At 34.3% G+C, this 23,906-nt stretch overlaps 1 protein-coding gene across 1 annotated transcript in view; it reads left to right on the forward strand.

The window, feature by feature from the left end:
* Window positions 1-23,906, forward strand: part of GABRA2 (gamma-aminobutyric acid type A receptor subunit alpha2) — a 104,634-nt gene that overhangs the window by 53,513 nt on the left and 27,215 nt on the right. The window contains exons 5-8 of the mRNA XM_080642530.1: window positions 7,564-7,784; window positions 9,708-9,790; window positions 14,428-14,571; window positions 15,567-15,719. Coding sequence (XP_080498656.1) covers window positions 7,564-7,784; window positions 9,708-9,790; window positions 14,428-14,571; window positions 15,567-15,719 — 601 coding nt within the window. The remainder of the gene's footprint in view (window positions 1-7,563; window positions 7,785-9,707; window positions 9,791-14,427; window positions 14,572-15,566; window positions 15,720-23,906) is intronic.

The raw sequence follows: 23,906 nt of genomic DNA on the forward strand, positions 1-23,906 counted from the left end.
AAATGGTGATGCCTAAAAAAATAAAAGATAAATAAATAAAAATGAATAAAATAATAAAAAAGAAACACTGATTGGAATTTACTCAGAGGAGACTATCCTTTATTAGCCAAAAGGGTATAATGAAATAAACTTTGGTACTTTAAAATATACTCAGTAGATCAAAGTAAATGGGAAATTACTCCAAGAACAGCCCTGCCATTTGGACATAATTCATCAGAAACAGTCTACAAGCATGACTTATAATTAATGTACCCAGGCACTAAAAATATGCTGTCTTCACTAAGTCAATGTGTCCTTGAAATTATGATTATGCAATAAACTATGCAATAGTGATTTTCTTGTTTGCAGTATTGGACTGGAAATTGGATCCCTTTCTTAGTTTTTGCCCCTAACAAGCTTGGACACAGGAAATTCACTGAATTTATCTATAACCCCATCTTTCAAAAGATTACATTTCTGGTAAATTATTTTTGAAATATGGAACCATGTGAATTCTTTCATTTCATTTTTACCCAATAATTAGTCTCACTTCTCCAGTACATTGGCCATAGGGTAGCTGCATGCTGGTATGTCCTTGTGAATTTTTTGGTGTTTCCTAAATTTGCTTCTTACTTTGTGTATTCTTTTGTTATTACTGATTTCTTTTATAATCTCAGTTCATGGGTCCAGGTCTTAAATTTGTATGAAGAGGTTGCATTGTTCTGTATTCCTCTAACAATATTCTATAACATACAAATCAAACTATTACTATAACAGTATACCAATGGTGAAATCTAAGTTTATTTTAAGAAATTTTTCTATACTTTTCAAATACTGAGAGTGTGTATTTTATATGAGTCTGAGCCAATCACATGTAAATAATTTGTTTGGAAATCCTGTTACTCTTAGTAGATATCCATTAAATATTATTTGGTTGTCTACTTACTCTGCCTTTTAAATATAGAAAGCAAACCCACAAAAACTAGTGGATCAGCTGCATATATATATATATATATATATATATATATATATATACACACACACACACTTTTGTACTAATATATTAAAATATAAAATAAGCACCAAGGCAGAAATTGGAATGAGAGAAAGTTAAATTACTTATTGTTCAGGAATAAGTGTTATATTTATTAATAAAATATACTTGTTTTTGCTACCATTTAAGATTGCTGTTCATGATGATATTTTAGCAATTAATATGTGCTTTATTACAATAAAAGGTCTGACTCTAATTCATATTTTAATGTTTGTTTTGATGGTTGTAGTTTAAAAAGGTATATAAATTCAAATTTAGAAGTGCATTATTGGCAATTGGTTACTAAACCATCACACTAATTTTTAAAATGCAACAACCAATTTTAGATATTTGTCTTCATGTTCTGAATGTTTAGTTTTCAAACAACTCATTATTTGCAATGGCCTTATGCTATCATTAACCAGTATTTCAAGATAAAAGTCATCATTAAAACAGTGAGTCTAAACCCATATTTTAAATAGCTTTAGCATACTTACAAATTTGCTTTTGCAGATTTTATTTTAGAGTTGATTAGCTCATCGTTTTTAATGTGGCTAATGAAAAGCTCATAGAATAGATATGCTGTTTCTTGTTGTCCACTTGTGCTTACCCAATTATTAGTGTGTTTTTCAACCCATGGTGTCATTCAGTAATAACCTCTTGAAGCCATTTGTCTATTTTCATTAGAGGGGGTTTAATCAGAACTAGATGTGATCACTTGCAAATTTAATTATGTATAAATCACAGTACACTGAGAACAAATGAATGAGGCATCACTGAGCGTGCCCTGTTGGAGGATCCTTTTCTTCCCATAAGATGTCTTACATGCATGACCTTCATCCGCTTATGGACATGGTGAGAATGCCAATATCATTCCAGGCACTGTGTACTAGCAAAGCTTTCTTTACTTTCTATGTTTAGATAATTCCTTATCCATCCAAAGATGGATGTACACACCCAACTTTGTAAACCATTGCTCTAAGCTGATAATCACGCTTCAGCTCACAGGTTTTCTTTTCATTTAGGTACAATACAGTTGGTTACAGTTATTTTTACTAAGTTATAACCAACCTGCCTCCCTTGTATTAGATCACTGAGTCTTTCATTGGAGTCACATGAGGAAGTGAAGTTTTAGATGCTCTCAAACTCTTTATTCATTCACAAAAATATTTATTTTTCTCTCACAAAGGGTTAGTGTGATAGGTTGCAATGATTTGCAATGATGGTTCCTAGTCCCTTCTTTGTATATCTTCTCTATTTCTGCATCCCTTTGTAATGCCCTTCCACTAAGCATAGGGTGACATATTATAATACTTGTCACTCACTTCAACCATGTGACTTGTTTTGGCCAATGGCTTGTTAAAAAACATTACACACAAGCAGTGAGTTGAAATCAGCTTGGTTTCTTATTTTGTACTATGCCATTGTCATGAGAAAGATAAGCTCTAGGTAGCCCAGTGGTCCCTGACAGAGGACAAGACACTTGGAACAGAGCTGAGTTGTCCCAGGGGCCCTACAAGGATGTGAGCCCAGATCAGCCAATGGCCAGGTAATCCTCAGATGCATGAGTAAGAACATCTGAGATCAACTGAGTCAGGTGAGATCCACTGATCCCTAGTCTCATACTTCTGAGCTAATAATAACTGATTGCTATTTTAAGCTCTTGCATTTTAGGTGTTTTTTTGCTTGGAAGTAGCTAAATGATATTAGGTAATCTCTAGATATTACAAGTGAAACATTGATTTTCCATAATGGCATTTACAAACTCGGGATTGGGTGAGAGTACTTTTTCCCCATTATACCCTCTGTCCACTCCTCAACCCACTGTATTCTAGCTTTTAAATTCTTTTCTTTCTACTAAACTTTCAAGATATTTCAGCACTATTTGACACGGTTGATCTCTATATGCTTCTTAAATTTTCTTTTCTCTCCCTCTTTTCCGTGTGTGTGTGTGTGTGTGTGTGTGTGTGTGTGTGTGTGTGTGTTATAGTTCCTCCTCCTCAATTTTCTAGAGTTTTTTTCTGGTTTATTTTCATCAGTTAATCATGAAACATGTATATAAATTATTCCTTGTATCTTCACTATTTTAATTGCCCCTGATAAAAATGATATAATGTGAACATATGTTCAATATATTAGTAATCACATTAAGTATAAATAGACTGAATTACCATTAAAGGATGGAGGTGGTCAGATTCAACAAAAAAATCTCAAGATATTAAAAAAAACTCTGGAATGAATTGGTATCTTCAGAGCATAGTTCCTTATTACAAATGCAATAAAATTAAACATCATTGACAGAAATATAATTAAGTAAAGCAATACATTTGGAAATATAAAAACACACTTTATAATATTTCCTACATAAAGAAAATAAAAAGTCATAATGGAAATTATAAAATGTCTTTAATTAAACTATAATTAAAAATATTATTAATTATAATTATGATATAGTGACAGTAATCAAGATTTTGGAACCAATGCAGAGATAAACAAATGATAGGGGAAAAAAAAGATTCATACCTATATTGACACTAGAATACATGAGATCTGTGGGGAAAGATGGATGGCTTAATAGAAAATTGTTTTTCCCACTAGAAAAAAAAAGGTTGGATCTTTATTTCATGTGATGCAGAATAATCCCAGGACCTAAATATTAAAAGCAGAACTTTTACATTTTTATAAGAAACATACAGGGATTTAAGGGATTGGCAAAAGTAGGTTTATAGTTATGAATACTTACAGCACAGTTTATTCTTGTATTATTATTTTATTATTTACTTGTCTTATTATTATTATTATTGTTAATATTTTGTATTCTTACTTAAGATTTATCTTTTAGGTAATGATGGCAGGCAATTTAACTGACTTTTACTCACTGCTGTATTTATGATATATTGTATAGCTTATGATCTTTATTAGCATTCTTATTGAGTCTGTGTTTAAAAAAATACTCCTATATAGAAAATATAAAGAATTTCTGTAACTCAATAAGAAGAAGGCAACCTTAAGAAAACTGAGTAAATGAAATGAACAAAAAATCCATAAGAGAAAACTAAAAATTTAATAAACATAAAAATGTGTTAAATTTCACTAGTTAACAGGGAAATCCAAATGGTAGCACTATGAAATGTTTCACACCAACCATCATGGCTAAAATGAATTATTCTCTTTTTCCCAAGTTGTAAAGAAACAAGAAAGTTTATACATTGCTAGTGGGGATATACATGTGTACACTTCTTAGGATTTAAATTTGACAATATCTTGTTATTTTGAAGATGCACATGGAATACATCCCAGTAACCCAACTTATAATTTACTCTAGAGCAGAAATGGGCATACTCTGGCCCATGGGCCAAATCCTGTCAGCTGCCTATTCTTGCGAACAAAGATGTGTGGGAACATACCACTCTCACCCATTTATGCGTTCCCTGTGGGGACTTTCACACAATAGCAGAATTGAATAGTTGTGAAACTGACCATATGGCTGCAAAGCCTAAAATGTTTACTATCTGTTCCATTCTTGAAAAAGTTTGCTGACCTCTGCTCTAGACTGTTACACTTTTGTACTAAAATCATGGTGTAACAATTTTTATAGCAGTATTGCTTATAATAGTGACAAACTGGAAATAGAAAAATAATTAAGAGCAAGGAGAAAAATGAATATTGTGAAATATTCTTACAAGGTAAAGCTATGTAGCAGTGAAAATGAAAGTATGATGAGATGTATTGGCATGAATAAATCTCCACTATGTAACTGAAAAAAGCGAGTGTCAGAAAAATATACATAGTATGGTCCCATTTCTGTAAACGTTAAAAATGTGACACACGATACATAGATTTGCATGGTAAATGGGTAAGTACATGTATGGGTGCGATACACCCCAAATTCAAGGAAATGATTTCCTCAGAGAGTAAGGGAGTGCGATTGAGAGGAAATAAACAGGAGAGGGAAGGCTTCAATAACATCTGTGATGACATTTCTGCTGCTGATGGTTAAAAGGTATTTGTAATATTCTTTATACTCTCTTGTATGTCGGAAGACAAAGTAAAATAATATACAAATGAAAGCCACAGTCCCTTTCTTGACAATTTGCAAACCAGTTGGGAGGCAGAGGAACAACTGTATAATTGAAATGTATGATCTTGCCGTAATGAAATGCTTGATGAGTAATAAAGTTAGCTAGAGACCTGACCATGAATTTCCAGACATTCAAGGGACTGGGAGTGTGATTGTGAGTAAGCTCTTGGTTCAGGAGGATAGGAATTTGCTCTATTTGAGGAATGGTAAAGTGTGAGGATCATTAGAATTATCTAGAGAATAGCATGAATGTGGCTGGTGAAAGTGGCAGAAAAAGGCTCAGAGCATACTGGATATGTTGGCATGGTTCAACTTCATTCACTGTGAATGCTCAGAAACAAATGGTGTTACCTGGCTGGCATGTCTCAGTGGTTGAGCGTCAACCTGTGAACCAGGAGGTCAAGGTTTGATTCCCAGTCAGGACACATGCCTGGGAATGACCGGGTTATGGGCTGGATCCCCAGAGGCAGCATATTAATGATTCTCTTTCATCATTGATGTTTCTATCTCTCTCTCCCTCTCCTTTCCTCTCTGAAATCAGTAAAAAATATAAAAACAAAACAACAAAATAGGAAAACAAATGGTGATCTTGAATTTTTTTTAAAAAAAGATCACCTAAAATTTACTGTTTGGCAAACTTATGTGTTTCTTATGCGGTATGTCTGTAGGAAATGATTGCCATAGCAGTGGATTCTAAAAACAATAAAACATACCATCATTTTACAGAAATGGAAAACGGAATTGGAAATTTTATAAAAAGGTGTTAAATACATTATTTGCCTGGAAAAGTAAATGTCATAAGGATTCACATTCACTTTGAATTTTAGGGAACCACAGTTGGAAAGAAACACCTGTGTAAAAACTTACTATATCCAAGGACTCATTTCTTAATCCAGTTTTTTGTTGTTGCTAATTGAACTCCATCTAACGGAATTAAACCTTTATAACAATGACTAAACCATGGAGAGTGAGGGTGGTTCCATTATGAAGTTTCCTCCTAAGGATTAGGAGCACAGCCCAGAGCCACTCCCATGACCTATTCATATGTCCTTACCCATGGCTCATACTTATCATCTCCATCATTCCATTTTTTGAGGGATCACTGAGAATCATTTCCTTTCATTTGCTTGATTAAGTTGTGTACAAAAGATTTGATATTTTCACAAGTATTGGACCTTTTTAATCTGCCCTTTTTAAACTGTGTTTTTATTGAGCCTCCCAAACACACCCTGATGGGTGACTGAGCCTACAACTGGGTATGTGCCCTGACCAGGAATCATACTATGCCCTCTCATTGCACAGGACAACCAGCAATCAACTGAGCCACACTGGCCATGGCTAATCTGCCCTCTTTTTACACACACAGTCGTAGTTGAGTGAAATTGCAATTGCCGAAGCATTTATTTTCTTCCATGTGATAACTGTGACATTGTGGTCAAAGGACAGTTCCTGAATTTCCAATCTCAAATGTGTAATTGAAAATTTTAATTATTTATCATGTGAGTATTTGCAAAAATATAAATGGACAGAAATGTGAACATCCAATAGATTGTCAGTATTAATCACAATTGTGTATCTCATCTAAAATGTGTACATTCTATTACGCTGAGAAGGACAGAGATAGTAAGTGAAAGGAAGGAAGGAAAGGAGGAAGAGGGAGAGAAGGCAATAAGAGAGAGAGAGAGGGAGAGAGAGAAAAAGAGAGAGTTTCAGCTTAAAAAAAATGCTGGAGAATGATAATAAAGGAATGGATCATAAACTGATCTGTATGAATAATTAATGTAAAATTTCAACCTGAAGGAGTTTATTTGTAAATTATTTTTATTTGCACACAAATACAGTAACTTATGAAATATAATAACTAATAACTTGTCAAAGTCTTTTTAATACAACTAATTTCATAAATAAACTTTGTTAAAATTGTTATCCCCTAATGCATTCTTGCTAACAATATGATATCTTACCATTTATTTTAGTATTTTATAAAATAAGATATTCTACCGTTTCTTTGGCAACAGAGATGATGACTCATACAGATCTGACAGTGTGTTTAATACTTGTTTCTTTTTTTGCTGCGGAGAAGGCTCCCTGCTATTTCTTCCTTAAGATAAATGACAAAGCAATCCACCCAAACCCTGCCCTAAGCATGCCCCCTCTCCAAGTAGTTCTAAATTACTGTGAAGTAAAGCAGTTTGAACTGAGACCTTGTTCAACTGAAAAGACCAGATGAAGTATATTTATTTATTATCTCCATAATAAAATGTAGTAATTGTGTAAGTACAAATACTTTATCCCACTGTCAGTGGCAACATTTATTGATAAGAGAAAGGAATGATCTTTCTGATTCAAAATTTACTTCTATCAAGATAGCTTTCTCTCTTTTGAAACTACTATATTATTTGTTGGAGTTTTGTAGTCCTTGTATCTACAACATTTATTGTTTCCCTAAGAATGTTATTTTATTTTTCAGGAGTATACAATAGATGTGTTCTTTCGACAAAAGTGGAAAGATGAAAGGTTAAAATTTAAAGGTCCTATGAATATCCTTCGACTTAACAATTTAATGGCTAGCAAAATCTGGACTCCAGACACCTTCTTTCACAATGGGAAAAAATCGGTAGCTCATAACATGACAATGCCCAATAAACTTCTCAGAATCCAGGACGATGGGACACTGCTCTACACAATGAGGTATGTTGTAGGTTTGCTGTGATGCCTTTAAATACTGAGTAATTCATGTATTAAAAAACTGGCTAACCTGGTTATCAAGTTCAACATTAGCACAAGGTGAACATTGTCATAACAGATTATTGTAGTACTTATAATATACTTTGTAAATGCATGGACATTAAAAAATAAACATGGGATGGTAGTTATGAGTTTGATTCTCATTTTAGTGTGTAAAATTTTAAGAATTGCCTTTACTATTAAGGATTAAGTTTTGGCTATTTATCTTTCACACTTCATTTTAATTAAGTACAGTTTAATAGCATGACTTCAATTTTTCCTTATACCATCATGTAATTTTATTTTTAATATCTCATTAGATAGCCCATCATAAAAGTTAAGTAATTTTTTTAAGCAAGCTTTTACTTCATTTAATATTGTGTTTCTCCTTATGACGTTATTTTAAAGAAAACATATTTTTAAACTCAGTTTTTATTTACCAAAGCTTAAAAGTAAATTGGATACCTTAAGCATATGTCTTAGATGGAACTACATGAAATTGCCATTTTGTAAATCAGTAAGTGTCATGTAACATCAATTTCAATGATTCAACCTTTAAAAAATTAGCTAAAGAAATATATAGGTGTTGACACCATTATTCCATTTTAACTATTCCCATGAATTCATCTTTTAAAATGTTTTGGTATTATGCAAAAAAAGAAAATCATCACAAATCTAATAAAATGATATATATTCTAAAATTAAATGTTTAATAAAGTCTCTGAAGCATGGATAATATTCATCAGCATTACTCATAGACAGATGTGTCTTACAGGCATTTGATGTATATATTATTTCATATGAAATATTAAGTGGTAGATGGCAATTGTGAAAAATTATTTAAGAAGGGGTGTTCATGTGGTCCTGATCTTTAAAAGAAAAGCTTCCGGCTCATTACTAAATGACCATTACCTAAAGTGAAAATGTTTTCTACTGTTTCTGCCTTTTTCTCTAAAATCTTGCAAAACAGAGGCAGTACTCCTGAGATTTTACACACTTTGATCATTCCTATGCATCAAATAATAATTGGAAATCTGGGGTTTAAACAAAATATAGACAGAGAACACACATAGTTTTGGAAATATTGCCTGGGGTTATTCTTAAATACTCTCTTAGAATTATATAATCTATAATTAATTTGTTGATCACATTTGTTTTGCTCATTATAAGAGATTTTTCTGTATGTTTGATTTAGTTCCTGTTTTATTTACTTTACCTTTGTGTGACATGGAATACTGAATAACTTATTATAAATTTGCTGATTACTCTTTATTATGGTGATGAAGATACAGAAAAAATTATATATAACATGCATAATTTAGCCAACAGTCTAGTCTGAGCAAGGTATTTTTAGGAGATCCATCTATATGTGGATCTATACCTATTTCTATATTTATATTCATGAGTCTAAATATAATAGTGATTCAAAGTTTATGTAATCTTGAAGGAAGCTCCTATGAGCCAATATTGAATTCTTATATCAATTTTATTATATGGTTGTTGATGAAATGATGGGGAAAAAAATGACATTGTTTTCATTATAGATATTTTTTCTCTAATATTTCAAATAGGAATAGTGAGGCTAATGGGAAAATAGCCCTTCAAAATGCATATATAACTTTTTCACTTTTTAACAAACCACAGAGTAAAAAATGGTTAAGTATATTTGTAAATAAATATTGTTACTTGAGCTCAGATTTTGTATATGCTAATGTCTTCTGAGGGATCATCTAAATGTGATAGAACAGAATCAGGTTTAAATGTTAATTAACCAAAGATGCTATAATGAAAGTCCTACCTCATCATTACTTTTATTGACAACAGTAAGGAGTGATTTATCCTGACTTGCCAATTTATTTAAACGAAGAGTGGGATTTTGACTTTTAGGCTTACAGTTCAAGCTGAATGTCCAATGCATTTGGAGGATTTTCCAATGGATGCTCATTCATGCCCTCTGAAATTTGGCAGCTGTAAGTATGGGAATGGAGTTATATGTTTTGGGTAAAAAAATATCAAGGAGAGTCAGCAACACTACTTAATGTTATAGTTTCTTCTCATATTATGCAATGCTTAATACTTGCCAGGTAGGATGCAGAATTAAAAGACATGCTGATTTCCATCTTTGAATTGGCTAACCCTATTGTACTCCCAAATATCATTATATTTGAATCATGGTATTTCATTATCACTTACATCATTGCTAATAAAAAACATTATATGTTTGTCTAAGTGTGTAAGCTAGGTTAGGAGCTCCTTGAAGATCAGGACTGTGTCACTTATCTTATTTGCCTAATTCTAGCACATTAAAAATGCAGCATCATTATAAAAAGCTTCTGCACAGTAAAAGAAACCATCAACAAAATGAAAAGGGAGCCTACTGTATGGGAGAACATATTTGCCAATGATACTCTGATAAGGGGTTCATTTCCAAAATGTATAAGGAACTCATACAACTTAACAAAAGGAAGACAAACAATCCAATCAAAAAATGGGCAAAGGACGTAAATAGACACTTGTCCAAAATGGACAAAAAGAAGGCCAAGAGACATGAAAAAATGCTCAAAGTCCTTGAAAATGCAAACTGAATGTTTCATTTTTGTCAACTAAGAATGAATTCTAAAGGATAGATTCTATTGTTTATTAAAGTAGTTATCAGCCTGTTGCAAATGGCAGGCACAGATGTTGGATCTATGCAATTATCTTTCTGCTTTCTAGCTAATGGAAAGTGTTTTTTTTTTTTTTCTTATTTTCTTAAAATAAATTTGAAGGAGATGCTGTCGCTGGATTGCTACATGCAGGCTCCTTCTGTGTACATAGAATATTTCAGAAACGGCTCTGTGCATTTGACCTTCTTTAGGTCACTGAGGTTATATCTTGTATGTCAAGCAGAAGCATTTGCTCTCCCGGAATAACTGAAAAGGGGGAAGGTCAAGTCATCTCCCTAGGCCCACGAGGCATTCAGGGCAGGTTCAGGATCAATTCACGGACACTACTAAAAAGCTTCTCTCTTGTGTGAACGTGTCCCATTGCCTGACCTTTTCAGAAATTTTGCTCTTTCTGGCACCCCTATCTTTGCCAATCCGGGTTAGATTTTGACTTTTCCTTCTTGTGAATAGAAATGCAGTTCTCTAACATGATTAAAAATATTTCTGACTGAGTAGTTGCCTTCTCCCCACAGACAGTACCAAGAAAAGGGAAGAATGATAGCATGTAGGAATGACAAAGCCTCTAATTATTTTGATGACCATAGTTTTGTGGAATAAGTTCAATTTTGTTTTTTTCTGTCCATTCCTACAAAAAAGTGTTAGTTCTCAATTTTCTTTGAGAATCTCTTCTTTGTTTAACTACAAAGCCTTCTTTTATTGTCATGGAAACCACCACTTCAATCCTGGCATTTCTCCCAAAATTATTTAAGATAGTCAATCATGTTACACAACGTAAATATGATGTCAAAAAAACTCAGCAGATGTGGCAGAGGGAAACTCATTTGCATTGCATAAGTGGCATTAAAGAGAACATTTTAAAAAGCCTTGATACCAAAGAAAGGGTTTAGTCACGATGCAGTAATGCTGTAAGAAGGAAAGGCATTTTCAGTGGACAAGTAAGCGCTAGTAAGACACCAAATATAACTGAGGTGATGTTACCATTCTGAATATGAAATAAATACACCTGAAATTATTTTAAGTGAAAATAACAAACTCTTAGTAGTGTTTCCACAGAGTAGTGGAATAGTGCATGCTTGAGAATATGGTTGTCTGTATCTAGAAGTGATATGGGCAAAACATAAAGTTTGTTGTTAGGCATTCTCTGTATAATGGTTCTTAAGTAGTTTTCTTCACGTTTATTTTTGACACAGTAAATAAACAGTCTTTTGTTTATCCCTGCCAATGGTAGGCCCTTGATGCATAAGTGTTAAAGGAATGAACACCAGAATGTAGACATAGACTCATAGGCCAACCCGAACCTTAAGATGTTGGCACAACAAATATGGCAGAAGCAAGTCATGCCCTTTGCCTGCCTTGTTCCAAAGCCTCTTTGTTTTCCCCCAAATTATGGAATTTCTGGAACTTTATCATTATTCTGAAGTAAAAGAAGCATCTTCTCTATACTTTTGAATTCAATTTTTCTCCCTATTGCTTCATATTGTTATATATGCCCTCCCTGAATGGGCATCTCAGTGTATTCAGTGCATTAACCCAAAATAAATGGAAAGTTGTCTTTTTGCATAAAAATTAATTAAAGACTGTCTTGGGATTTTGTTGGTTACCAACTATTAAGAGTTAGTATGCATTTGATGTTAGATATACAGTAGCACTAAAAATGTGTTATTGAAGAGAATTAAAGAACATTAAAGAAAATTTAGAGAAGGAATTTATAATGAAATCTGAAATATAAATTGTCTTTATCTCCTTTAATAGTTTACAGAGAAACACTGCTGTGGCCTCCTGGTTTAAATGTGTGTTAATATACCAGGGAGTGCCTCTATTCCTCACTGCACAACTTTCTGCTATTATCTTCTGTCTCCAGACCCCAAATTAAAAACAAAAACAAAGATACCCACATATTCCTATACCACTAATGAAATAATTTCTTTTGTATAGAAGATTCAGTCATTTTCTTTAACAGATTATTGTGTTCCTATCCAGGTTTTTATATTTAACAATAAATAACAATCAAAATATTATGAGTATATTCATTAATCGGGCAAGAATGAATTGAAAACTTTGTGTGTGTGTCAGGCATGGTACCAAGTGCTGAAAGTATACATGTGAATCAGAGTCCCTGCCCATCTATGTCTCACTAGGGTTTCCTTTGGTAGGGTTTCGTTTCCTCTTATTTATATTTAACAGTAGCATCAGTCTCAAAAGCGAAGTTGCAATTACTTTTAAAAAAGTTTATAATTTATTAAGAATCACAACTATTTGAGTATTGTAAGGCTTTCTGACATTAAGTAGCATATGTGATATGTCTTTGATTTATTAAATTATGTGCGTTTGAATTTTATTGAAAACGGGGCCATGATATGTATTCATGAGAGAGCAAAACAAGCTACTTGATAATTTGCAAATGAATCTCTAGTTATCCACATTACTGATGTTACTTATCTAATCTTAGCAGTCATCAATGGTGAAATATTTAAAATTAAAAAAAATTTGAACCTTAAGTAGAATTTATTCATATGTAAACTCTATAAGTATATCTCTACTATTAAATATACATATACATAAAGATATATATATAGATATATAAAATCCTATTTCAAAAATTATGTAATATGATATACTTGTGAATGTAGATGAATATATGTACAATGAAATCAGTGTTTTATAGATATTAACATTTAGTAGTGACATTCAGAAGACTATCAAAAGACCACAGAGAGAGAAAGACACAAACTTATATTCTTTTTACTGTTTACTGAAGTTTAAATGCAAATCGATTTATAATCCCAAACTTTGGATCAAGGTGAGGACCACCACGTCCTGGATAGTTAGAGAAGAGATGTTGGCAGGAACAGCTGGTCCTTTCCCTTCATTGAGAATGTGAGCAGAGTGGTGAGTTTTGCTCCAGGACTAGAAGCAACTGAAACAGCTGGTCCTTTCTCTCTTTTAATTGAGAATGTGACCATGGTACTGAGTTTTGCTCAAAGACCAGAAGTGACTAATATTGCAAAACATTCTCATGAGCAAAAGGGCATTAAGTTTTTTTCACAAGGTCAGTAGAGTAGCAAGAGTTATCTGTTTATTCATTTGTGGAGAGACTCAGCTGCTCCCCCACCAGGACATACAGGTGCAAAGAAATGCCAGGGTCATGGGAAGCTAAGATAAGGCATGCTGCCTGCCCTCTGGTCCTAGAGTCATCTCACTTGTGCTAAATTCTCCTTCCTTGGCCAAATAAAACAGGAAATGATACCTGGTTTGTATGTCTTTGTCTTTTCTTCCCAATCCATAACGTACCTGGAAGGCAATGATAGTAGAGTCCAGTGAGATCAGGGTGTATAAATTAATTTTAAAATGAAAATGTTTTAAAAAGTATTTACAACTTGAGAAAATTATATCATTCTTATTTATTTTACATGGTTTGCAATAATCAGTCCTCATATTTCTAATGAAATGCATTGTATCATGTATGATAGCTGTAATTTAATTCTTAATGCAATTAATTTATGTGTAGAAAGCATTATTATTTTGGATTATGATTGTCATTTCATGAGTGAGTGTTATTTCTAAACTAATTACCTGAGCTATGGCATTCATAATCTGTTTACCACAGTGACTTCTACCACCTTGAGTCTATGGGGAATGTTCTTATTATCTCAAGGACCACTGATTTTTGCAGACTCTAAAGATAAATGTGTTCTTTACCTCTTAAAGTGGATGCAAAGAAAATAGTCTCATGATCTTGTTTGTCTCTCTTTGTTTCACACCCTTCATATTAAAGCTATAAATTTCAAAGACACGTTTTACCCTAAAAAACATGATCTGTAAATATCAATGATTTATTTTAATCAACAATTATTCTATGAAATATAAAACTTTTGATGTTGGACTTTACTGATGGTTCTTACTAAAATAATAAAACAAATATTTTTTCTGATTTCCTACAGATGCATATACAACCTCAGAGGTCACTTATATTTGGACTTACAATGCATCTGATTCAGTACAAGTTGCTCCTGATGGCTCCAGGTTAAATCAGTATGACCTGTTGGGCCAATCAATTGGGAAGGAGACAATTAAATCCAGTACAGGTTAGTAAAATGAGTCTAAAAAAAGTTAGTTAAGAAAATTAATGGGTTAAAGTTATTGGAAGTGACTCAGTTTGATTAAAATCTTTTGTTCGTGAGGTCTAAGAGCTAGCATTATAGATTGTGCGTGGGTTATTTCTAGAAATTCAGGACCTCAGCCTTGACCCCTTATAAATTTAGGATCTGTATTTTAACAAGATTCCAAGGAGATTCCTTAGGTGTGCATTAAAGTTTGAGAAACACTAGTCTAAAATATATTTAATATTAAAGAAGTGTGTATCTTCTCAGAGAAGTCAATTTTACCTTCAAATAGCATTACCATTCCCTTAGTATTCCAAGTCCTTTCCCCTTATTTTAGATATTTCAACTCTTGGTTACAGATCATTACTATTAGCCTATGTGAGGAACCTGGTGTCCTTTTTAAAGGTCACTATCCTCTAAGAAAAGGCAGCTGTGTGTATTAATGCACTTACATCCAGCAGATGTAAAGCCAGGGAGCAGGAAGGAAGGCAGTGAGGATGGGATAGAACTGACTGTAGAGAATGAGAGCAGAGATACAACATTGAGAAAATCAGAATTGGTGACAGGGTCAGCAGTGGGAAATCTGGGCCAGAAGATCAGCCTTGGAGATGTGGCTAGCGATCCATCTTTTAAAAAACCAGAGAGACCTGAACTTGAGGTTGGTACCAGTGGGGATGAGGGGCCTGAGAGTATTTATTAACCCTGTACTTCTTTGGTCAATAAGTATGACCTAGAGACAAAAACAAATGCCATACCACAGAAATGCTGAGCAAGTTTCTTGGTAACATTAAAATACTGTTTTAAATACTCTTGCTGAGCTAAGGAGGCATTTAAAAATTATAAACTTCTCATGTCATATATGTGATAAAGGCTTTTTTTCAAATCAGAGACTGTTCTTTCTCTAATCTGCTCCATTTCCAAAATGTGCGAACTATTGGCTATTACAGTTCCTTAAACTTCTTACCTTATTTTTCTAGGTGAATATACCGTAATGACAGCTCATTTCCACTTGAAAAGAAAAATTGGGTATTTTGTGATTCAAACATACCTGCCTTGCATCATGACTGTCATTCTCTCCCAAGTGTCATTCTGGCTTAACAGAGAATCTGTGCCTGCAAGGACAGTATTTGGTGAGTGAATAACTACAAGCTTTGCTGTACAGCACATTATGTTTCATTGCATACTTTCAAAAGCATTCTCTCTCTTGATACTCACACCAATAGTTTGTAGTGTGTGGAGCAGGGGGTTTTTGCTTCATGGTACAGATGAGGAAACTGAGGCTCAGATAGGTAAATTACACAGTCCTTGGTGCTCATCTATTATAATAAAAGTGTAATATGCTAATTAGACCAGATGTCCTTCCATACGTCCTTCCAGACGACCTTCTGGATGAAGCCGGGGCTGGGAGGGAATCCTGGACCCCAGAGGGAAGCCGGTACCAGCAACTGGAGGAAGGAAGGCCTACTCTTGTACGAATTTTGTGCATCGGGCCTCTAGTAAGGAAAATGAACAGTACTCATTCTGGAAGTACATTCATTCCACTTTCTGTTGAATCATTTTGCTTCTCAACATTTGTCTCTATATTAGTATAAAGAGAATATTGTTAGAAGTTTTAACTTAGAGAATAACAGTACCACATTTATAGACTTTCTGTGTTTATTTTGTTTTGTTTTTAGATTAATAAAGATCTTAGGACTTTAAGTTAGAGAGTGAAAGAGAGAAAAACACTCATCTCATATACTACATTAGTGTGTTTACTTGCATATTTAATTCTCTTCCTTTTAAAAATTTTATATATGTTTATATTTAGTCCACACCATATTTCCAAAAAGATGTGAGATACCTTAAAAATGTATAAACAAGAGATTGTAAATACTGTTTTTACATAATGCAAAGAAAACTAAAGGCCTAAAAGTAAAATAAAAGTAGAGTTAGGTTATGTTGCCTGAAAGATTAGGCATAAATAACCAATATTACAGATGAGGAAACTGATGAGGAGAGCTTAAATGACCTTTCCAAGTAAGGTTAGGCTGGGACCCAGATCTAAATTTCCTAACTTCTAGCCTAGCACTCCCTTTCTGCTGCACTAGATGCCAGTGCAGGAGAGACCCAGGGAAAGCAGGGATGGTCCACTGCATGCTTTTTGTCATCCCCTGCCCCACCTCATCCTCACCTCATTCCCACTGAGTCTCATTAAGACCCGCTTGTTAAATAGCATAGTCATTCTATGTATTCATCATGAAAATCACCCAATTGGGTTTCTAGGTCTTTCAGGGACTGATTCTTGGCCAACTAAGGACCCGCTGAGACAAATCATGGACCGAAGGTCATAATTTTAGGGAATAATGTTCTGGCCTCAATAAAATAAAGACCCTTTAATAACAGGCCTGTCTCTACCCAGAGTGGGCTGGGCATGTGAGGGGCGGCACAGGTGGGTAGCAGGCTGCCATCTCTGTAGCAGTTCCCATACAGGTTTGTTTGTTTTTAAAATACATTTTTTTTATTATTTCAGAGAGGAAGGGAGAGGGAGATAGAGACATCAGTGATGAGAGAGCATCATTGATTGGCTCTCTCCTGCAAATCCCACACTGAGAACCAGGAATAGAACTGTAATCTCCTGGTTCATAGGTAGATGCTCAACCTCCCACTCTGGCCCCATACAAGTTTGGTGCCCACTTGTCAGGGACAGGCTGGCCAGGGGTCTTCTTGGCCTCTACTGGTTGGATCAGATGTCTCTGATCTGCTTCCAACACCTCCCAATTTTAGGGCGACTTTTTTATTGGCGTTTTCTCACAGACTTTTACTATGCATAAATATAACATAAATAAATACATATTAGCTTAAAACCCAATTAGGTACGTTTACACAATGGACAACAACTCAGGGGTAAAGAAAGAAAGAAATCCCACCACCTACAACAACATGGATAGGTCTGGAGAGCACACGAGCCAGAGAAAGACAAGCCCCCCATGACCCCACTCATGCATGAGGTCTAATGAACAAAACAAACAATAAACTCATTAAGGCTCTTTCCATTCCAGACCATAAAGTATTTTCCCTCTTATTATACATATCACAGAAATGGCCATGTAGATGCCTATGGCAGTCCAGCCACTGTAGCTGCCTCTCCAATAGTTCCCAGCTGAGTAGTTGCCTCTGGAGATAGTAGCTCCTCTAGAGGCAGAGCCGGGCTGCGGTGCTGCCAGTCATGATAGAGGCTACCTCTACCCACAGTAGCTGCCTGTCAAAATAGTGTCTTCCTCTTGTGATGCTGGCTGCCTGTTATGATAGTGGCTGCCTCTCACGTGGATACCTCTGATGATAGCTCATTGGTAGAGCATTTGGCTGCAGATCAAGAGAGCTCTGGTTCAAATTTAATTTTCTTCATTTAAACCAGGCAGGAAAATTTGATGACTGCTCTTTGGATATATGAGGTAGGCTGAGCACATTTTGTGATAGGATAAATTACTTTTCTGTATTTGGATCACTCAGTCATTTACAAAAGTTTCACTGAGAATCTACTGTGCCAGATACTTCACCAGGCCCTAGAATGGAGGGCAACAAAATAAGATAATAGCATGGCAAGGTGAAGGCACTATAAAAGAGACATGTGCAAATTGTTACAGAAAACAGCAGCATACATCTAGGAGTATTGATTAAATAGCTGAGCTAACATTTGAGCTAAATCTTGAAGGAAGAGTAGGAGATTCCCAGACAGATGAGCTGGAGCAAGAATCCTAGCCAAAAATGATAGATTGTGTAATGAAATGACATCAAGGGGTGAAAGAACATAGTGTGTTTGGTGACGGTGAATTGTTTCAGTGTCCATGGAGGTACATACAGATAGAAGTGTATAAAGAAGACCTTGTAAGCCATGTCAGCACAATTTATCTTTATTTTGTAAGCTATAGGAAACCACCATAGTTAGTGTTTTGAGAACATAGACATGTATAAAACTCTTAGAACAATCTTGGTATTTAATACATTCTATATACCTGTAAGCTCTTATTATATATGCAAAAAATCAGTTTGATTCTCAACATCAGCAATGAATAATTCAAAAGGAAATTAAGAAAATAACTCGATTTATAATAGCATCCAAAATAATAAAATACCTAGGAATAAATTTAACCAAGTAGCTGAAAGACCTGTTCACTTAAAACTATAAAACTTCGCAGAAAGAAATTAAAGACCTAGTTAAAGGAAATATATCTCATGGTCATGGATTTGTAGACAATACTGTTAATATGAGAATAGATCTCAAAGTGATATATAAATTCAATTCAATAACTATCAAAAGTCAAAAATGACCTTTTTTACGTAAGGGGCAAAAGCTGATCCTCAAATTCATATCCAACTGCAAGGGGGTTCTAAATAACCAAAACAACATGTTTTTTAATTTATTTAATTTTAATTTTTTTTATTGTTGACACTATTTCAGATGCCTCCATTCATCCCCCTCTTGACAATATTAATAAATTAAAGTTGGTGGACTTACCATTTTCAAAACTTAGTATGAATCTACCTTAATGAACAGTGTGATAGTGGCATAGTCATGGGCATAGAGACCAATGGGATAAAACCAAAAGTCCAGTAACAAACTCAAATATATATGGCAAATTGATTTTCAACAAGGGTGCCATGAACATTCTGTGGATATGTAGAGGTCTCTTAATCAAATATTGCTGGGACAGTTGGAAGACCATAAAATGCAAAGTAATGAAGTTGGAGCCCTACCCCACTCCAGATACAACAATACACTCCAATGGATACAAAACTTTCATGTAAAATCTAAAACTATAAAACTATTAGAAGAAAACATAGGATAGTTCTTTATGACCTTGAATCTAGCAATGGTTTCTTAGATTTGACGCAAGAAGCATGAGTAGCAAAGAAACAATAGATACATTTAATTAAATTAAAAGATTTTTACCTCAAAGAACATTATAAACAGTGTGAAGAGACAACTTAAATATGGTTGAAAATGTTTTGCAAATCATATATCTGACAAGGATTTGATATCCTGAATAAATAAAGAACTCTCACAATAACAACAAAAAGTCCAAAAACTAGATTTCAAAAATAGACAAAGAATTTGAATGGACTTTTTACAAAGGAAAGTATATGAATGGCAAACCAGCACATGCATGGTGTTCATCCTCACTGGACATTCAGGCAATGCATATCAAAACCATAATAAAATCTATTTTACACACACCAGGATGTCTATCATAATAATAAAAAAAGAAAATAAGTGTTGGCAACAATGTGGAGAAATATAAGCCCTCATATATTGCTGGTGGAAATGCAAATTGATGAAGCATCTGTGGACAACAGTTCAGCAGTTCCTAAAATAAAGAAACATAGAAATAATGTATGCCCACCAATTTCACCTCTAGGTAGATACCCAAGATGAATGAAAACATATGTTCACATGAAAACTTGTGCGCAGATGTTTATAGCAGTATCATTCCTAAGAATTAAAAGGTGGAAGGAACCCATATTTTCATCAGCCAATGAATGAAAAACCAAAATGTGGTATATACTTATAATGGAATACTATTCATCCATAAAAAGGATTAAGTACTTATGCATGCTACAACATGATGAATCCCAAAACCATGTTAAGTAAAAGAAGCCAGACTCAACAGGTCACATATTGTATGATTCCTTTCATATGAATTATCCAGACTAGATAAAATCTCTAAAAACAAGACTTAGTTTTGTAGATGGAGGCAGAGGGGAAGTGATTACTTAATAAGAACAGGGTGTTCTAGAGTGATGAACAAGTTTTGAAACTAAAGAGAGGTAAGGATTGCTAAACATTGTCTGCTGGGGTTCTTGTACCAGCATTACAAAGGAGTTCAGCAATCTGGAGAAAGGCTGTGCATAGATTAAGTAGGAATCCAATGACGAAAGATAGTTTTGGAAGGCATTGGGGGTCAGAGGAGCTTCAGCTAAAGGAGCTAAAGACTCTCCCCTTGACTCAGGACCCTTCTTTTTACTAACACAATTTGTCCTAAGGCTGTAGTCGGCAAACTGGCTCACAAGCCACATTCGGCTCTTTGGCCCCTTGAGTGTGGTTCTTCCACAAAATACCATGGCCTGGGCAAGTCTATTTTGAAGAAGTGGCTTTAGAAGAAGTTTAAGTTTAAAAAATTTGGCTCTCAAAAGAAATTTCAATCGTTGCACTGTTGATATTTGGCTCTGTTGACTAATGAGTTTGCCGACCACTGTCCTAAGGCAAAGTGGAGATAATACACTTCAAAGGGTAAGGTTTCAAAGGGTAGGGTTTACAGAAGCATTGTCAGATTGGGGAATAGCCTAGAGCTGTTCAGGTGTTTGGACAACAGGAGGCAATCACATGTAGATTAAGATGCCCTGAGCTGTCTGGCAGCAAACGATTATCCTATTCAGGTTTGGGGGAGATGCTTTTTTCCGTTCCAACAGGTGATTACAATGTGGCTCAGCCCTTGTTGAGCTCCCAAGCTTCATCAACCTCTTGATGAAACTCTTGTAATTATGACATGCTGGAATTGGCTCCCGGCAATTGTCAATGCATAAATGCCACTGAATTGTACACTTTAAAATGGTGAGTTGTATATTATGTGAATTTCACCTCAGTAAAATAATTTAGAAATGGCATAAAGTGAAAAACACAGCATTGGATATACACAATAAGGTATCCCAGGATTTAGGCTCAGAGAAATGTTCTCAGATACCTATTTCAAAACTTCCAAATTATTGAATCAAAGACAAACTAGATTGATTTGGGTCCAAAATAATAAAATTTTTATTCTGATGGCTTGAAAAATAAGGTTACATGGTTTTCAGAGCACAAGTAATACAGAGATAAGTGTTTAAGAGAAGAGTAACAATAATTAAAAACAGAGAGGAAAAGAATAGGACAGAACTGATATTCTAGAAAGACCCAAATATATATGTAGATGCATGACAAGTCAGACAAAATAAAATAATAAGGTATTTGTTTGATAAATGTGAGGAAAATAAAATAAAATTCCATTGAGGTAAATAAAGAGAGATTTTGTAGCGTGAAGCACATAGATGAATATGTTAAAAGGAGCAAGTAGAGGACTCTACCTGTCTGTAGAGGAGGTAAATAGAAGAATAAGTATTTAACTTTGAATCAGCAGAATGTGTTAGCGTCAAGGCTGCTAGGTTTATCTATAACAAATGTGCAAAAGTTTTAAAGATTGGTTATGGATATAAAATTAAAAATCCAAGCTATATTCAAATGTGTAAATTTTTATATGAATTATTTATAAGTTGAAGGGTCAAAAAGTCATATTTTCATGCAAATATAGACTGTTAGATGGCAAAATTATCCTTAGTATTTTCTCTGCAAGTTATTCTGTGTAAAGCTTGTCCTAAACATAATTCCAACGATAAACACAAATTTTATGTTCTGTTTAGAATGGGACTTGAAAGATGCTTGGCTGAGCTCCCTTTTTCTACAACTGTATTCCATTCTTCATTGTTTTCTTCCTCCTTTTGAGTTTGAATATCATCATCTGACTGATAGATAGCTGTTACCTAAGCAACATTTCTACTGTCTCCACGATTCTCTTTCTAATTTCCCAGTCATGTTTACAAGCTCAGGAGCGATCACTGACTCACCTGCCCTCCTCCTGCCTCCAAGGCTTTCTGTGATGAGTAACCCACCCCAGGAAAAAAACTATTACAGTTAAGAAATTAATATGCTCTGGGAGACAGATGTCAAATTTCTCAACCTTTGAGGTCTGGCTTCATGCTGTGAATAGAATAAGAAAATAGAGCAAACAAGACAGTAAGCCGAGGAGTTGAAATTAGAATGTGTGCCCCTTGGTATTAGAGATTTTCCTCCATTGTGTTGGGTTTTATCTTTTCTTTTTTCGTATATTGCATTCATTTTATGGTTGTAGATCCAGCTTGATATATTTTAAGAGTATTTCTTCAAAGGAGCTGTCCATGTATCTTGCAATGATGAAAGCCTTTGACTTCTGAGTGTTCACGCTCAATTCATTCAGCATTAACAAATACTTATTGAATGGCTATTTTTATCAGCACTGTTCTAGATGCTTGGGATACATCCTTGAGCAAAAACCAAAAGCCACTTCCTTCATTATAAAGTAGCTGCTCTCTGTTGCCAGTAACATAAGAAATTACTTGGGAAACTTTTAACTTAGTATTTTAGGTTTTGTGCTTTAAAGGCTCCCGTGAATGAGCAGAACATTGACAATATACAAACCTCCCTTCGTGTTTACATAAACATATCGATTATTTTGTGAAATTGTGGCTGCTGTTTCTTTCAGTTGTATAACATCCTTCAGAACTTTATTTAAATAAGTAATAATCATAAGGAATTTACCAATTATATTTTAAGCCAAACACTTTTTCAAACTTATAGAAAAGTTAGTACATGAATAAGAGACTGTCAGCTTATATTGGAACATATGAATATAGTATGTGAGTAAATTTATATATGATAAACATTTCCTGTTATTTTTGTATTAATATTATGGAACAGAGATGTTTTCTATTAAAAACTAAAATCAAATAACCAACATCTCTTAGGGTGTAGCTTTGGTAGGCGAGGACAGGGAGATCAAATGCTTTATATTGCCTCGTGAGTTCCTGGCTGTGAAAGGGCCTAGATGCCTGTCTTATATAAATTTTGAAATAATCAAAACTCCAAAAGGGATATTTTTGGATTATTTATCGTTCTTGTTAGTTCCATGGTTAAATATGACTATTTATACCATGGATTCCAAAATATAGTGGCTTGAATATATAAGGGTGCTTTTTTTGTTTTTGTTTTTTTTGTTTGTTTTTTCATGTAAAAGAGGTCCACAAGTAGATAGTCCAAGACAGGAAATACCTGGGGCATAGGACCCTGTCTCTTTCTTTCTCCTTTGATATCCTTAGCATGGCGTTTTGTTTCATGGGCCAAAAAGACTGTTGCTTTCCAACTGTCACATTCATACCCTCAAAACAGGAAGGGATGACCAAAAGGGCAAAAGACCTCTTCCAGCTCTCTGTTCAACATAAAAGAGCTTTCCTAGAAGTCCCACCGCCCCCCCCCCCGAGAATTTCTAATTACATAGCATTAGGTGAACTTGATTTCATAACCAGAACTTCTAAGAAATTGCCATCCTGAATAAATTCAGTGTTCTAATATTATGGATTGACTAAATATTGGATTGTTAGCTAGTGGTTTCTATTACAATAAGAAAACGACTTCTTTGCTACAAGACCTTACATGATTAAAAGCACATATTTTGGAACCAGAGTATTTGGCTCTACTGCTATTAAATTAC

Source organism: Plecotus auritus (genome assembly GCF_963455305.1).
Source record: "Plecotus auritus genome assembly, chromosome: 1".
NCBI lineage: Eukaryota > Metazoa > Chordata > Mammalia > Chiroptera > Vespertilionidae > Plecotus > Plecotus auritus.